The 17,924-nt window shown below is 46.3% G+C and overlaps 1 protein-coding gene across 1 annotated transcript in view; it reads right to left on the bottom strand.

Moving 5' to 3' along the window:
• The window catches only part of HECW1 (HECT, C2 and WW domain containing E3 ubiquitin protein ligase 1), a gene marked incomplete at its 5' end in the record, with an annotated part of 389,530 nt that extends 378,429 nt beyond the window's left edge, over positions 1 to 11,101 (bottom strand). The window contains 2 exons of the mRNA XM_030203827.1: positions 1,153 to 1,491; positions 11,092 to 11,101. Coding sequence (XP_030059687.1) covers positions 1,153 to 1,491; positions 11,092 to 11,101 — 349 coding nt within the window. The remainder of the gene's footprint in view (positions 1 to 1,152; positions 1,492 to 11,091) is intronic.
• Between the last annotated feature and the right edge of the window lie 6,823 nt (positions 11,102 to 17,924).

Here is a 17,924-nt window from a genome sequence, read left to right on the forward strand (position 1 = left end):
TAATTCTCGTTCTCTTTCTTCTCCCTTTCATTTTCCCTTTGCATTTCTTCTCCAAGTAAAGACAGAAAAGTGATCAAAGAAAGTGAGGGACCTGTTTCCTGTTTTCAAGAGTGTTGGGTTACTGTAATTTCCTGGATGGTCATGTGACAAAGAGGGTAACTGAATGTTAGGGCTTCAGAGCAGTAACTAGGTTTGTGAGCTCTTGGACCACTGCCAAGGAGCGGCAGCGGCAGGCAAAACCACCCCACACCAGAGGCAAGGCAGAACTCTGACAAACAGTGAGACTTCACCTGCACATGGCCACCTTTCACCAGGAGTTGAGCCCCTGGCTGCAAGTGGCCAGCAGGACTTATAGGACAGGGCAGGAACAGGATCCCAACAAGGCTGCACAGGGACTGAGGGTCAGAGGGGAAGGAAAATACAGGAACAGCAGGGCAAGGAAGGGATAAGCTAAAGGACAAAACTGAAAGCTGCAAGCAGCCACTAAAGCAGGGAACAAATACTGACAGAGAGGAGACAGGACTGGAAGCTGCAGAGCAGCCACTAAACACACAAACAGACAAGGACTAGACACAAAACTACAACTCAGAGACAAGACTAGAGAACAAGCAACAACCTAATCTAAACCACACACAGACTAACTAGAACAGACAAGAATCTCAGGCAAGAATCAATACAATAAAACCAGACTAGGCAGACGTGCACACAGCACACCGAAAAACCTGAGGGCCTTAGGCGATGCAAAGGCAAAGCAGAAAGATTTCAGAATGGCTAATAAGCCCAGCAGCAGCTGAGGCTCAGCTGCAGCAATCACCAGGCAACTACGGGTGCTGTGCAGGTTCAAACAAACAGAGCAAGTCTGGCAGCCTGGAAGATCCGGACCGGACTAGCCTGAAATCTGGAACGGGTGACAATAACCAGACAGTTCATTGCAGCCACCAGGTCTGGCCACCAGGTGGCGAGAGGAAGGAGAGCACGAAACATGGGCACAACCATGACACTGCAGAAAATTTGGTGGAAATGTATTTACTTTGGTAGTTTCCCACAATTGTGTATTTCCACACCCTAAGCATTTTTTATAGATAAAATGAAAGTAGTACATGCACTACAGTGTGAAAAGATGAAAGTTGCTAGAAAAGAGAATGCACTTACCAATGAGATACATTCCAATCCAATCACCTGCATCCACCTCTTCCTTTATATCCCAATATATGATTAAGTCCTGGGAGTGCCCAATAGCATAATAGGAACTGCTGACCATTAGAGTTGATCGACTATCAGACGTAACCAGATCTGTATCGCTGGTGGATCGAGGGATTGTTACTGCTTGATGAGAGCCAGTCCTGATGTCAATGTTCTGGAACTGGTCAGGATTGTAGCTGTATCTGAGAGGTTCTTTGCACCGGCGTCTGCTCTGAGAATTCCTTGATGGGGATGCCATGGCAGCCAGGCCGAGGAACCTGTTTTGGTACAAATTCTGGAAGAGCAAGAAAAAGAAAAACCCATATTAAATATGAATTCATTTAACTTATTGCTTGTGATTCCCTGTTTTTCAAATATTTTGTAGAAGTTATTAAAATGAAAAGAAAATGAAAATCTCCTTAAAATAGATTTGAAGTCATTTTAGTAGATTCCAGCCAGTGTGAGCAGTTCAAATGAGAGCTCTTAATATATTCCTTAGCAAAGGCAATCGATTTCCAAAAAATCTACATTTAAAAGCTTTATGACATCTTTCTTTTCTAAAAAGCAAACAGCAATGCCAAACTCCCATCTCATTCTGGAAAAAAGTGAACCCCAGACTGTACTGTTTCAGTATTTTCCTTGATTTCCAACTCCATGTGCCATGATGAGACCTCTCTTGTTTATGGCTCCATGGAGGAAAAAACCCTGAATGTTCACTTTTAAAAACAGAGAAATAAAGGTCTATGTGTTACCTAATTCAACCTTCTATAATTAATGAAAAAGACTTCTCTATATCATTCCATATCATTACCTCAGTTGAGCAATTACATTATCAGGTTAGTTCTTCATAGATGGAAATAGCCCTATTTGGTTAAATATTTAAGTTTCAATTATATTAAATGGGTTTTCTCCTAGTGACCAGACATAGGAGTCAGTTTACTAAGCCACGGTAAAAAGTGGCCTGCGGCAGTTTAGGCGCGTACCAGGCCAGTTTTTACCGTATCTGCAAAAAAGGGGTTTTTATTAATGTGATGGGGAAAAGGGCATGTGGTAAAACTGAAACCAGCGCGTGTCTAAAACCGGCCTGATCCCTTAATGCCACCCATTGACCTAGAGGTAAGGGCTCATGCGCTACACACGCAGTGACCAGTCGGCGTATGCCAACTGCTGATTACCGCCAGAAACGGGGTACATGGAAGGAAATAAATAAATAATTCATCCAGGTGTTATGAGCGCATGCCAAATTTGAAATGACCGCCAGGGGGGCATTTTTACCTTGCGGTAGTCCCATTTGGGCGTGCGCACTGCATATTTGTCAAGCCTACCACAGCTTAGTAAAAGGGCCTCCTAGGTAATAATTCTATAACATTGTGCCTATCTATAGGCACTCAGAAGATGCCTGATAGCTACATGTTCTATAAAGGAGGGCAAACACCCACTTTACTTCATAGAATACTAGCGTAACCAGGTATATACATACATACATTTATTCTTAGTTGTGAGAACTTATGCCAGCCATAAAGATGGTGTAAGTATGTGTGCCTAAGTTCTGTTGAAACACATATACCCCCGGATTCTATATAGTGTGCTTAGATTTAGGTGCCAAAATTGGCGCGGATTCTTTAACACCACACGTAACTTAATTGGCTTAACAAGCTAATGAGTGCTGATATCAGCACTTAATAAGCAATAATGAGCAGTACTTGGCACTGATTAGAATTTAGGCCCACAACACGCTAAGCGTATTCTGTAATGATGTGCGTCGAACTTCTAACGCATGCAGGCAAAAAGGGGTGTGGTTATTGGCAGGGAAATGGGTGTTTTCGTGGGTGTCCTGAAATTTAGGTGCCTAGTTATAGAAAATGGCCCGGTGTGACTAAATCTACACGCCGGGATTTACACCATGTTTTAGTTGGTGTAAATGGACGCGTGCAGATTTAGGTGCTGAAATATCAGTAGTATATTCTATAATTGGTGCCTAAGTCTAGGTGCCGATTATAGAATACGCTTAGTTGGCAATGATTTCAGCATTGATCTTTTAAGCGCCATATATAGAACATCCTCCATAGGGGGGGATTCTATATATAGCGTCTAAAAATCCATGTGGAAAACATTTTCACCTAAGGGAAATGGGACTTGATATACTGCCTTTCTGAGGTTTTTGCAACTACATTCAAAGTGGTTTACATATATTTAGGTACTTATTTTGTAGTAGGGACAATGGAGGGTTAGGTGACTTGCCCAGAGTCACAAGGAGCTGCAGAGGGAATTGAACTCAGTTCCCCAGAATCAAAGTCCACTGCACTAACCACTAGGCTACTTTAGGCACAATGTATTGAATATGCTTAGTTGATATCCCAGCGCCTAAAACTATGTGTTTCCATTTATACCAATGAAAATATGTTGTAAATCCCTGCACGCAGATTTAGGCATAGAGGGCCATATTCTATAACTATGCATGTAAATTTTAGAACACTCACGAAATGCCCATTTCTGCACCCATAGCCATGCCCGTTTTTGCCTGCCTGCATTAGAAGTTAGGCACACTGCATTACAGAATGTGTATAGTGAGTTGTGCGGGTAAGTTCTGATTATTGCCAATTAGTGTTCATTATTGCTGGTTGAGTGCTGTTATCAACGCTAATTAGCTTGTTAAGCCTGTGTGTTTTTATAGAATCCACCTGGATTTCGGTGCGGATCTCTAGGCATGCTATACAGAATCCAGGGGATAACGTATGGGAATCATTGAACCATGTCTCTGAGATAGCAGCAATGTCTAAGTCTGCTTGTAACATCAGGGCTTGCAGATCATGAACTTTGCTGCTTAGACTGTGGGCATTTGTGATCATTGCTTTCCAGTTACATTTCAGTGGCAGTCTCATCTTCTGTTTAGTTTTTTGTTTGGTCTCACTTCCTGCTGTGTTGGTAGGAAGTGATTTGCTAAGATTGTTGTTGTTTTCATTGCTTTCTTCACTATTGTCACATTTTTATCTTTAGTTGTCAATAGAAACCAAACAAAATAAAACATGGAAAAGAAAATAAGATGGTACCTTTTTTATTGGACATAACTTAATACATTTCTTGATTAGCTTTCGAAGGTTGCCCTTCTTCGTCACACTTCTCTACTTATCTTTAGTTGGAAATGATCACTGATCATGGCTATCCCTTCTCAATCTGGGCATTATCTCTGTTTAAACCCTTACAAAATAGGCTTATCTTTACCGCTCCTACAGAGATCCCATGTTTCTAAGCAAAAACATGCATGTAGAAATGTGAATGCAGAAGTCTGAGTACATATACTTCTATGCAACATGTGTGCTTATATGCATGTGTGCGGTTAATATTGAAAGGGATCTTCTGGTACACGATCCCAATGTTGCTGCTAATGATATCTTCCCTTCTTCCTTGTTTCTCCATTACTGTGTATAACACTGCTGTCCACCCTTTCCCCTCAGCTCATAACATTGGGGTTGTTTTCAGTTCTCATATTATTGTTTTATTGTATTTTGATTATATTATATATGTCTACAACTGTGATCTGCCGTGAACTGTGGAATGAGTGGAATAGAAATATTTTAAATAAATAGATTCTTTCTTATCACACATTTAAAACACTGCTACAAAGTGTCATTTATTTCTTTGTAACATGATTAAAACCTATCCCTTCCTTTCTGATCATTCCACCAAAACCCTTACCTACTTTTGGATAAAGTACTGCGCTTGCTGTATTAGTCCACTTTAAAGGTAAAAATTAGAAATAAAACAAACAAAAAAGGGAACGGCATAAGTCTCTGTAACATACTAACCTGCAAATTGTGCCAGCATATAGTTTATTTTTATTTATTTGTTTATTTATTGGGATTTATTAACTGCCTTTATGAAGAGATTCACCCAAGGAGGTGTACAGCAGGTACAGTTTAACATCAAACTTACAATTTTGTTAACAGCAAAACAATAGAAAAATGACCAAATATAAACATAAATACAATAATTGAGGTACACTTGAAAACAGCAAATTGAAACCTAATAATAGGACTACCATGAAATTGTATCAAAATATACACATTTAACAGCACTAGAATTCAAATACCAGAGATATAATAAAATGTTAGCATAATACTAAAGATACACCTAATAAGCATGCATTAGAACCAAGGCTGGCCTTAGGCAGGGGTGACAGGAGCGGTTGCACAGGGCCTCGCGCCTCCAGGGGCCCCACGGCGCTTCCTGTCGCTCCCTGCCATATCGTCGCTCAGCTGCTTTCCTTCCAGCCGCCCTGTCAGGGCCGTGCCGATGCGGTAAGCGAGGTAAGCGCCGCAGGGGGGCGCCCACCTCTGGAGGGCGCCGCCGCGGAGCTTACCCTCGCCCCGCCGAGGCCTTTAAATCTTTTGGTCGCCCCGGGTGTCACCAGAAAGGGGGGGTGCCGCCGCTCCCGCTGTCTTCATCCTGGCACCCCCCCCCCGCACCAGCCCTTTAAATTTATTTGCCGACGCGATAGCGAGCGCAGCACCTCGTGTGGAAGCGGATCCGATCATCTCATTGGGCCTTCCCTCACTGTCCCGCCCTCCTCTGACGCAACTTCCTATTTCCTCTAGGGCGGGACAGTGAAGGAAGGCCCAATGAGATGATCGGATTCGCTTCTTTTACTTCCACATGAGGTGCTGCGCTCGCTATCGCGTCGGCAATTTCTTTTTAAAAACGGGTGGCAGGGAGAAGACGAGGCAGGGTGAGGGTGGGGGACAGATGGGGTGACCGTGAAGGTGGGGGAGGACTCGGATAGCAGAAGGGACTGGGTGGGAGACAGATGGGGTGAGGGGGACTCGGATGGGCAGAAGGGACTGGGTGGGAGACAGATGGGGTGAGGGGGACTCGGATGGGCAGAAGGGACTGGGTGGGAGACAGATGGGGTGAGAGTGGGGGGCACTTGGATAGCAGAAGGGACTGGGTGGGAGCCAGATGGGGTGAGGGGGACTTGGATGGGCAGAAGGGACTGGGTGGGAGACAGATGGGGTGAGGGTGGGGGGCACTTGGATAGCAGAAGGGACTAGGTGGGAGACAGATGGGGTGAGGGGGACTCGGATGGGCAGAAGGGACTGGGTGGGAGACAGATGATGGGGTGAGGGTGCGGGGCACTTGGATAGCAGAAGGGACTGGGTGGGAGCCAGATGGGGTGAGGGGGACTCGGATGGGCAGAAGGGACTGGGTGGGAGACAGATGGGGTGAGGGGGGCTCGGATGGGCAGAAGGGACTGGGTGGGAGACAGATGGGGTGAGAGTGGGGGGCACTTGGATAGCAGAAGGGACTGGGTGGGAGCCAGATGGGGTGAGGGGGACTCGGATGGGCAGAAGGGACTGGGTGGGAGACAGATGGGGTGAGGGTGGGGGGCACTTGGATAGCAGAAGGGACTAGGTGGGAGACAGATGGGGTGAGGGGGACTCGGATGGGCAGAAGGGACTGGGTGGGAGACAGATGATGGGGTGAGGGTGCGGGGCACTTGGATAGCAGAAGGGACTGGGTGGGAGCCAGATGGGGTGAGGGGGACTCGGATGGGCAGAAGGGACTGGGTGGGAGACAGATGGGGTGAGGGGGACTCGGATGGGCAGAAGGGACTGGGTGGGAGACAGATGGGGTGAGAGTGGGGGGCACTTGGATAGCAGAAGGGACTGGGTGGGAGCCAGATGGGGTGAGGGGGACTCGGATGGGCAGAAGGGACTGGGTGGGAGACAGATGGGGTGAGGGTGGGGGGCACTTGGATAGCAGAAGGGACTAGGTGGGAGACAGATGGGGTGAGGGGGACTCGGATGGGCAGAAGGGACTGGGTGGGAGACAGATGATGGGGTGAGGGTGCGGGGCACTTGGATAGCAGAAGGGACTGGGTGAGAGACAGATGGGGTGAGGGGGACTCGGATGGGCAGAAGGGACTGGGTGGGAGAGAGATGATGGGGTGAGGGTGGGGGCACTTGGATAGCAGAAGGGACTGGGTGGGAGACAGATGGGGTGAGGGGGGACTCGGATGGGCAGAAGGGACTGGGTGGGAGACAGATGGGAGAAGGGGCATGGAGCTGGAACTGGGGTCTGAAAAATGAGCAGGAGGGAGAATGGGGTCATGCCTGGGGCAGGGGTGGATGGGAGAATCAATGGATCTGGAACTAGGGGCAGCCGCAGGTGGGAACTGGGAGCCGAAAAGAGGGGGCAGTGAGAGAGGGGGGATAGATCCTGGATGGAATGGGGAGTGAGAGGGAGGGCAGACCCTGAATGGATGGGAGGGGGAAAGAGAGAGGGCAAATGGTGAATCGAAGGAGCAGAGAGAAAGGGCAGACAGTGGATAGAAGGGAGTGAAAGAGCAGAAAGTGGATGGAAGGGGGCAGAGATAGAGGGCAAATGCTAGAGGGAAAGGAGAGAGAGAGGGCAGATGGTGGATGGAAGGGGGAGAGAGAGATGGCAGACTGGGGCAGATGGTGGATGGAAGGAGCAGAAATAGAGGGCAGATGTGGATGGAAGGGACATTAGAGAGGGCAGACACTGGAGAGCAGAGAGAGAGCGAAGACAGATGCTGGATGGAAGGAAGACGGTGAAAAGAAGATGAGGAAAGCAGAAACCAAAGACAACAAACTGTAAATATATATTTTTATTATTTTGCTTTAGGATATAGTATTTTAGCTGTGTTAATAAATGTTTATAAATAGAACATGTAAATAAGGTAATCTTTTATTGGACTAATTTTAATACATTTTGACTTAACTTTCAGAGAACAAAACCCCCTTCCTCAGATCAGGATAGGATACTGTAACAGCACTATACTGTATTGACCTGAGGAAGGAGATTTTGGCCTCTGGAAGCTAAATGTATTAGTCCAATAAAATGGTATTATTTTATTTTCTGTATTTGTTTTATTTCTATTTGTTAATTTGTAAAGTGGTGATTGGTATTTGTTAGTTTTTTTCAAATTTACATCTGCTGTCTTTATATTTTGCACAGTACTAGGGGACAGTTTCTGTTTCTGTGGTGTTGCATTGTATACAGAGTCTGGCATCGGGGGTTCAGTTTAATTTTTGTCTAAATAGAAAGTTTATGATTACTTATTCTATAGTGGATTAGGGTGTATCTATTTGTGAAAAAGACGTGGCTTTCGGTTGGCATTGACTGTGCAGGATCGACGATCTGTACTAATCTGTCTGTTTTCGTTTTACAATAGGTGAATTGATGTTCTAGTGCTCACTAGTGTTTAAGATGCTTTCCTTTCCCTTGTGTGACTCGTAGAAACGACTGCTTATGGTATGGTAAAATTGCTCTATAGGTCGTGAGTGTTTTGTATTCTCGGTATGCCTAGTACTGGATTTGGGGGGGGGGGGTGTTAAACAATGACCGGCCCCGGGTGTCAACTACACTAGCTACGCCACTGCTGCCGACGTCTCCCTTGCCTTGCACTCGTTGGTTCCCTCAGTGTCCTGCTTCTTCTGACGTCAGAAGAAGGCGGACACTGAGGGAACCAAGAGCGCAAAGGGAAGGGAGACGTCGGCAGCGCTCCGCTTTCACTGACGCTGCTGCGACCGGAAGTAAAAGATTTAAAGGCCCCAGGGTGCGGAGGGAAGGGCAGAGAGGCATGGATGGGAGGGCAGGGCCCAAGGAGAGGACAAATTGCTGGAAGGGGAGGGGAGGGGAGAGAGGATTGCTGGCTATGGATGGAGGAGGGAAGGGCAGAGAGGGACAAGGATGGACATGGGGGCTCAGGGAGAGGACAAATTGCTGGAAATGGAGGGGATAGAGGAGGCAAGGATTGCTGGCTATGGATGGAGGAGGGAAGGGCAGAGAGGGACAAGGATGGACATGGGGGCCCAGGGAGAGGACAAATTGCTGGAAATGGAGGGGAGGGGAGAGAGGAGGATTGCTGGCTATGGATGGAGGAGGGAAGGGCAGAGAGGGACAAGAATGGACATGGATGGGAGGGCAGGACCCAGGGAGAGAGGAGAAATTGCTGGAAATGGATATAGAGCAAGAAATGAAGAAGAAAGGAGAAAAGTAAAGAAATAAATGGAAAGGAAGCCCTGGAAATGGAGTTAAGAGGACATATAGCAGCAGAATCAGATACTGGACCAGCATGATTGAAAAAAGAAAGTCACCAGACAACAAAGGTAGAAAAAAATTATTTTATTTTCATTTTAGCGTTTGGAATATGTCCACTTTGAGAATTTACATCTGCTATCTTATTTTGCAATGTATAGCAATTTGTTTCTAAGAATATTGCTGACAATTCCTTTCAGTGTGGCAAGTGGTGAGCGATCATTTTCATGGGGGGGGGGGGGGGGGGCGTGATCATTTTCACGGGGGGGGGGCACCAACTGATAGTCTGCAGGGGGGCGCCAGAGACCCTAGGCACGGCCCTGCGCCCTGTGTTTAAAAAGTCGCCGCAGCGGCAGCAGCAGCAAAAACGTAGGCTCACCTCTAGCCTTTAAACCTTCCCCTTCTCTCTCAGCTGGGTGGGGGCGGGGCTGGACAGTGGGTCTGGGGGCCCCCCAGCGAACTGGTCTGCACAGGGCCCTGCAGTTGCTAAGACCGGCCCTGATTAGAACATTCAATTAACATCGATATGATGCTGAAGATTTCTATAATACAGCTTACCATATAGCTGAGGGACCAAGTGCAGATGTATAGGTGGGACAATATGAATGGTACAGTCAGTTGGGATAGATAGATGGTTGGCTAAACTCAAGGCAAGTTCATTGTACAGTTAAGCAAGATAAAAGGAACTGATCTAATTTACAGTGGGTGTGGAAAACTAGTCCATAGGCAGAATGAGTGTATAGTCAAGTCACTCTCAGGCTTATTTTCAAAAGAGAAGGACACCCATCTTTCGACACAAATCAGAAGATGGGCATCCTTCTCCCAGGGTCGCCCAAATTGGCATAATCGAAGCTTATTTTGGGCACCCTCAACTGCTTTCCATCGAGGGGATGACCAAAGTTCCAGGGGGCATGTCGGAAGCATAGCGAAGGCGGGACTTGGGCGTGCTTAACACATGGGTGTCCTCGGCCGATAATGGAAAAAAGAAGGGTGTCCCTGACGAACACTTGGGCGACTTTACTTGGTCCTTTTTTTTATGACCAAGCCACAAAAATGTGCCCTAAATGACCAGATGACCATTGGAGGAATCGGGGAAGTCCTCCCCTTACTCCCCCAGTGGTCACTAACCCCCTCCCACCCTAAAAAACTTTTAAAATATTTTTTGCCAGCCTCTATACCAGCCTCAAATGTCATACCCAGCTCCCTGACAGCAGTATACAGGTCCCTGGAGCAGTTTTAGTGGGTGTAGTGCACTTCAGGCAGGCGGACCCAGGCCCATCCCCCCCTACCTGTTACACTTGTGGTGGTAAATGTGAGCCCTTCAAAACCCACCAGAAACCCACTGTACCCACATGTAGGTGACCCCCTTCACCCCTTAGGGCTATGGTAGTGTTGTATGGTAGTGTTGTATGGTAGTGTTGTATGGTAGTTGTAGGTACTGGGTTTTGGGGGGCTCAGCACACAAGGTAAGGGAGTTATGCACCTGGGAGCAATTTCTGAAGTCCGCTGCAGTGCCCCCTAGGGTGCCCGGTTGGTGTCCTGGCATGACAGGGGGACAAGTGCACTACGAATGCTGGCTCCTCCCATGACCAAATGGCTTGGATTTGTTCGTTTCTGAGATGGGCGTCCTTGGTTTCCATTATTGCCGAAAACCGGGGACGACCATCTCTAAGGACAACCATCTCTAAGGTTGACCTAAATTTCGCAATTTGGATGTCCCCAACTGTATTATCAAAATGAAAGATGGACGCCCATCTTGTTTTGATAATACGGGTTTCCCCGCCCCTTCACTGGGACGTCCTGCGAGGATGTCCTCAGGAAAACCTGGGCGCCCCGTTCGATTATGCCCCTCTCTGTGTATTAAAGGCTTGTGAGAAGAGTCATGCTTTCATCTGCTTCCTGACGTCGAGGTAGTCTCGAGTCCAAGGACCTTACTGTTACCCATATCAAGAAAATATTCAATGTAAAGGGATCGTACTCATGTTCTTCCTCAAAGTAGTACTGTAAATATTATTATTTAATGCAGAGAATGTGAAGGGTTCTATATTGGCGATATGGGCCAGATGCTAAAGACGCCACATCAGACACCACAAAGCAAACAAAAATGACACTTCTATAGGTGACCATTTTTCAGGACCAGAGCACTGCATCGATAAAAGTATGGTCAGAATACTAACAGCAATTTTTAAAACAAATCAGGCACCGATGAGACATGACAAGAGAGATCTGGTTTTTCTATCACACTATTCAGCTTATTTTCGAAAGAGAAAAACGCCTATAGTGCGACCTGAATCGGGAGATAGACGTTTATCTCGCAAAGGCGCCCAAATCGGTATAATCGAAAGCCGATTTTGGGCGTTTCCAACTGCAGTCCGTCGCGGAAACGAATAAAGTTGATGGGGGCGTGTCGGAGGCGTGGTGGAGGCGGAACTGGGGCGTGGTTATCGGCCGAGGAGAGATGGACGTCTTTAGCTGATAATAAAAAAAAGGCGTTTTTACCGCGATTTTGGGTCACTTTTTTGGACCCTTTTTTTTCACGAAGTCCCAAAAAAAGTGCCCCAACTGCCCAGATGACCACTGGAGGGAATCGGAGATGACCTTCCCGGACTCCCCCAGTGGCCACTAACCCCCTCCCACCAAAAAAAACCCACTTTACAAACTTTTTTCCCAGCCTGTATGCCAGCCTCAAATGCCGTACCCACCTCCATGACAGCAGAATGTGTTCGATCCTGTCACAGCCTTTCCCTGGGTCAGATGTGGCTCTCGGGTGCAGTACAGGGTCACATCAGCATTGCATTGTGGTGGGTGTAGGGTATTGGGCTTCGTGATTTCATTAGCTTGTGTTACAGTCAGGGGCATATCTGAGGTTCGGCGGTGGGGGGGCAAGGGCTAGAGTGAGGGGGCACATTATAGCCCCCCCTACCGCCGTCAGCCCCCCCCCTACTGCCGTCAACCCCCCCACCGCCGTCAACCCCCCCCTACCGCCGTTAACACTCCCTCCCTCCCCCACCTACCGCCGTCACCTACCCGAGGTCCGCTTCCTCCGGCTTTTTAAAATATTGCTTCAGCTGGCGGGGGACCCCAACCCCCCGCCAGCCCAGCCGCGATCTTTAACTTTTTCATCCTCGTCGTGCAGCATGCTGTGAAAGCTGCATGCATCTTTAGATCCAGTTGGATGGAGTCTGACGTCGCAGCATGTTGTAACGTCAACGTGCTGCGACGTCAGACAGACTCCATCCAACTGGATCTAAAGATGCATGCAGCTTTCACAGCGCGCTGCACGACGAGGATGAAAAAGTTAAAGATCGCGGCTGGGCTGGCGGGGGGTTGGGGTCCCCCGCCATCTGAAGCAATATTTTAAAAAGCCGGAGGAAGCGGACCTCGGGGTAGGTGATGGCGGTAGGCGAGGGAGGGAGGGTTAACGGCGGTAGGGGGGTCCGGGGCAAAATCTGCGGGGGCCCAGGCAGATACGCCCCTGGTTACAGTCTCACGATGTTGGTAGTTGGTAGGCTCTTCTCCCATGGTGCTTTTCCCCCTGCCTACTGGGCCAGAGTGTGCCCTGTTGTGTTTCCAGTTGTAGTCCATGCGGTAGTGGCCATTTTTGTAAGCCAGTTTTAGTTCCCTTTCCTGTGTTAGCCACGTTACAGAACTTAGTTCTTACCTTGAGTGTGGCTGAAAGAGGGCATTGTACATCATTCTGCCAGCTCTGACCTACTGCTCATCTCAGTACCAGGGAGACTCGTTGCCAGTGGGGCACAACCTCTGATCTGCAGTTAACTGTGAGTAAAGGTGGTTATTCCAATAAAGGACGTTTTCGGAGAGATTAGTCTTCAGGTGTGAACTGGTGTGCCAATGTTATATAGCAGCAACCAGTCCTAGAGGCCTGCGTGTATGCAGGTCCCTGGAGCACTTTTAGTGGGTATCGCAGTGCACTTCAGCCAGGTGGACCCAGGCCCATCCCCCCCCCACCTGTAACACTTGTGCTGGTAAATAGGAGGCCTTCAAAACCCACTGTAACCACATATAGGTGCCCCCTTCATCCCTAAGAGCTATGGTAGTGTTGTACATTTGTGGGTAGTGGGTTTTGGGGGAGGGGGTTGGGGTTGGGTGCTCAGCACCCATGGTAAGGGAGCTATGCATGTGGGAGCGTTGTCTGAAGTCCACCGCACTGACCTCTAGGGTACCCAGTTGGTGTCCTGGCATATCAGGGGGGCCAGTGTACTACGAATCCTGGCCCCTCCCACAACCAAATGGCTCGGATTAGGACGTTTTTGAGCTGGGCGTTTTTACTTTCCATTATAGCTAAAAAAAAAAAAACAGCTCAAAAACGTCCATTTTTTCAAAAATACGGTTCGGCCCGCCCCTTCACGGACCCGTTCTCAGAGATAAACGCCCATGGAGATAGGCGTTTCCGTTCAATTATGCCCCTCCACAAATCATAAAATTATACTTTTATAAACCTTCTGATTACCCCAATCATCTCTTCCTGTTTCTCAGTCTCCACGCATACCTTTCCCTTGAGACTCACATACTCCAAGAAGTACTGGAATGCCTTTAGTTTAACTTATATATTCTGATATTATCAAATTTGCTCATAATGTCATGACCTGACGAAGAAGGTTCTGGCTTTTGAATGCTAGTCAAAAATGCATTAAATTAGTCCAAGAAAAAGGTATCATCTTTTTTTGTCTTATTTCTATGTATTACCTTATCTACTCTCTCATTACCTTCCACTGAGACTGATGAAATTTGCTCTTCCCAGGGCTCCTACTGAACCATCTCTACTGTAATCTATTTAAAATTCAGCTATGTTAATTATCTTTCAAACTTGTCACTATGCTCCTATAACCTCCCTCTGCTCAAGACACTTCATTGGCTCCCCATCTGCCTTCACATACAGTTCAAGTTTCTCTTATCGTCCTATTTACTGCTGAAATAAGCTCCAGGCAGAAATGATGCACTAGATAAAAGTATAACAATAAAAACAAAATTTCCACCAAGATTACCAAAATCTTTCATGAATGGCAGGGTCTTTGGATTCCTAAATCTTGATAAGTCCAGTTCATAATGTGAATGTGAGGGCATTTCAGGCTGCAGGGCCAGGAGCAAAAAAATGTGCCCTTGCACACTGGTCCTAGAAGGCCTTCTGCGAAGAATGAAGTAAGCGCATAGGAAAACACTGAGTCAAGGCTCTGCTGTATTTCAAAAAGACAGTACCTCACACAGCCATATAAACCAAAGTAAGAAAAAAGAGGTAAATAAATTAGAAGGGATAAATCAACATGGCAACTCATTATAATGTGCCACTATATAAGTATTGCCATGCTGGGAAAGACTGAGGGTCCATCAAGCCCAGCATCCTGTTTCCAACAGTGGCCAACCAGGTCACAAGACCTGGCAAGATCCCAAAACAGTACAATACATTTTATGCTGCTTATTTTAGAAATAAGCAGTGGATTTTCCCCAAGTCCATTTTATTCATAGTCTATGGACTTTTCCTTTAGGCAGCCATCCAAACCTTTTTTTAACCCCGCTAAGCTAACTGCTTTTACTACATTCTTTGGGAGTGAATTCCAGAGTTTAATTACACATTGAGTGAAGAAATATTTTCTCTAGTTCGTTTTAAATTTGCTACTTTCTAACTTCATTGCATGCCCCCTAGTCCTAGTACTTTTGGAAAGAGTAAACAAGCAATTCACGTCTACCCGTTCCACTTCACTCATTATTTTATAGACCTCTATCATATCTCCCCTCAGCCGTCTTTTCTCGAAGCTGAGGAGCCCTAGCCGCTTTAGCCTTTCCTCATGGGGAAGTCGTCCCACCCCCTTTATCATTTTTGTCGCCATTCTCTGTACCTTTTCTAATTCCACTATATTTTTTTTGAGATGCAGTGACCAGAATTGAACACAATATTCGAGGTGCTGTTGCACCATGGAGCGATACAAAGGCATTATAACGTCCTCATTTTTGTTTTCCATTCCTTTCCTAATAATACCTAACATTCTATTTGCTTTCTAAGCCACCACCACACACTGAGCAGAGGGTTTCAATGTATCATCAACGATGACGCCTAGATCCTTTTCCCAGTTGGTGACTCCTAATGTGGATCCTTGCATTACATAACTATAATTTGGGTTCCTCTTTCCCACATGCAACACTTTCCACTTGCTCACATTAAAAGTCATCTGCCATTTAGATGCCCAGTCTCCCAGTCTTGAAATTTTTCACAATCCTTTTGCGATTTAACAAATTTAAATAACTTTTACTAAGCCGTGGTAAAAAGTGGCTTGCGGTAGTGTAGGCACAGGTTTTGGGCGTGTGCTGAAATATTTTTCAGCGCTCGTACCAAACATGCCTTTTTAAATTTTTCCCCAAAAATGAACGTGTGGCAAAATTAAAATTGCTGCGCGTCCATTTTGGATGTTTGATCTTACCGCTAGCCATAGACCAAGTGGTAAGAAATCTGCACAGTAACGACCTATGCATGCCAGATGCCACTTGGCGCGCATCTGCTATGCGTGGGAGAAAATAAAAAATATTTTTCAGATGCGCATAGCAGACACATACCAAAAATGAAATTACCAAACAGCCACATGATAGTCGGGTGGTAAGTTCATTTTGGCGCATGTTGGGCGTGCGTAGATGCTTACGTGGCTTAGTAAAAGGGGCCCTTTGTGTTGTCAGCAAATTTAATTACCTCACTAGTTACTCCCATCTCTAGGTCATTTATAAATATGTTAAAAAGCAGCGGTCCCAACACAGACCCCTGGGGAACCCCACTAACTACCCTTCTCCATTGAGAATACTGACCATTTAACCCTACTCTCTGTTTTCTATCTTTTAACCAGTTTTGAATCCACAATAGAACACTACCTCCTATCCCATGACTCTCCAATTTCCTCTGGAGTCTTTCATGAGGTACTTTGTCAAACACTTTTTGAAAATCCAGATACACAATATCAACCGGCTCATCTTTATCCTCATGTTTATTCACCCCTTCAGAGAAATGTAATAGATTTCCCTTCACTAAATCCATGTTGGCTTAGTCTCATTAATCCATGCTTTTGAATGTGCTCAGTAATTTTGTTCCACATTGACATCATAAAGGTGGGACAGATCTGGAGTCACATGCACTCCAATATTTGATGGTACCTGTCACCCATTGAAGTGGAAGGGGCCCACCCAATCCTCCATTATAGAAGTCTGCACTGGTAAAGTCATAGATTTCTGTAAATTTAAATAAATGAAAAAGCTATACTCATCAATAACACTTAACAACCTTCTGGGGCTAGGCAAAAGTCAGGACCTTCACAGGCAGCCCCAGAAGTGTCACACCCGAAATGGCTGGGTCAAGTTGTACAGTCTGGAGCAGAGGTTCCAAATACAATAGGAATAAAAGGGGGGATGGGGCACCCCTGGCAAGTGCCCTTTTCATCCGCAAAGGCCAGGGTCCGGGTCCCATTAATTAGCATCACAGCAGTAGGCCTCTGATACAGAGTAGCTATGGCCTGAAGAAACCACCCTTCCATACCCACCTAAGCCAGCACCTGAAACAAATAATCCCAGTGCACCTGATCAAATGCTTTCTCAGCGTCCAGGTTGTCCAATAACAATGGTTCCTGGGTAGCTTGACTATCTGCAATACAAAGGAGGACCTTCCTTACATTTAGGACTGACTGGTGGCCGTGAACAAAACCCACTTGGTGTTCTCCCACTAAAGAGGGCATATGAGAGGCTAATCGATTGGCGAGCACCCGGGCCAAGATCTTAGTATCTACATTCAACAAGGAAATTGGCCGGAAAGATTCCAGTCGTTCTTTCAATCTGCCCAGGAAGCAAAGTTATTAAAACTTCATTAGCATGGGGGAGGGGGGGGAATAACTCTGTGAGACAACCAAGTCATAATAGGCTACCAAGGGGCCACTCACCCGAGGGGACAATATTTTGTAATATTTAGTGGAAAAACCATTGGGGCCCGGAGCACTTCCTGCAGCCAATGATTTTATAACCTTCTAAACTTCAAGGGTGCGTAAGGGTGCCCCCAACTGCTGTTTTGCTGCCGGTGGCAAACTGAGAAGGCCCGAGTCCTCCAAATAGTCGCTATTCAAGGGACCTTTATCATTTTGGTCAGTGGCGCACATTTTGGAGAAATAGTTATAACAAATCTGTGCAGCATCCTGGGGGCAATGAGCCCAGTTCCCTCAACTGTCATTAAAAAAGTAGGTAAATAAAGGAAAGGTTCAGAACTCGAACGCCCCACGGGAGAACACAGGTATGGAAGAAAGTGGGATGTTTGACCACAGAAATACAAGACCTGGAGAGATGGATCAATAAACAAGTATTTTTAAGATCCATCTCTCCAAATAAAGGAAAGGAAACTAGTACTGGATTGTGGGATGGCTCTGGATGCATCTCTATCAAATATGCTTTTTAAGCATTGAACTTAAATATTCATTTCCCTATCTGATGTCATTGGATTGTTACCCCAGAGATACATTTTTTACTATGGAGCATTATTTCTAAAAGTGCTCTGCTCCGGCACAGAGGGCAGGTGATGATTCATAGAGTCAGGCTTGTCCATTTGACAGTGCTAAAATCAATAACTTTTCAATTTTAGAAGTAGCACAGTTACATTCCTCAAGCACCCTTTCATGTACAATGAGTATTTCTTTCCTCAAAAG

Source organism: Microcaecilia unicolor, chromosome 1, assembly GCF_901765095.1.
Source record: "Microcaecilia unicolor chromosome 1, aMicUni1.1, whole genome shotgun sequence".
Taxonomy (NCBI): domain Eukaryota; kingdom Metazoa; phylum Chordata; class Amphibia; order Gymnophiona; family Siphonopidae; genus Microcaecilia; species Microcaecilia unicolor.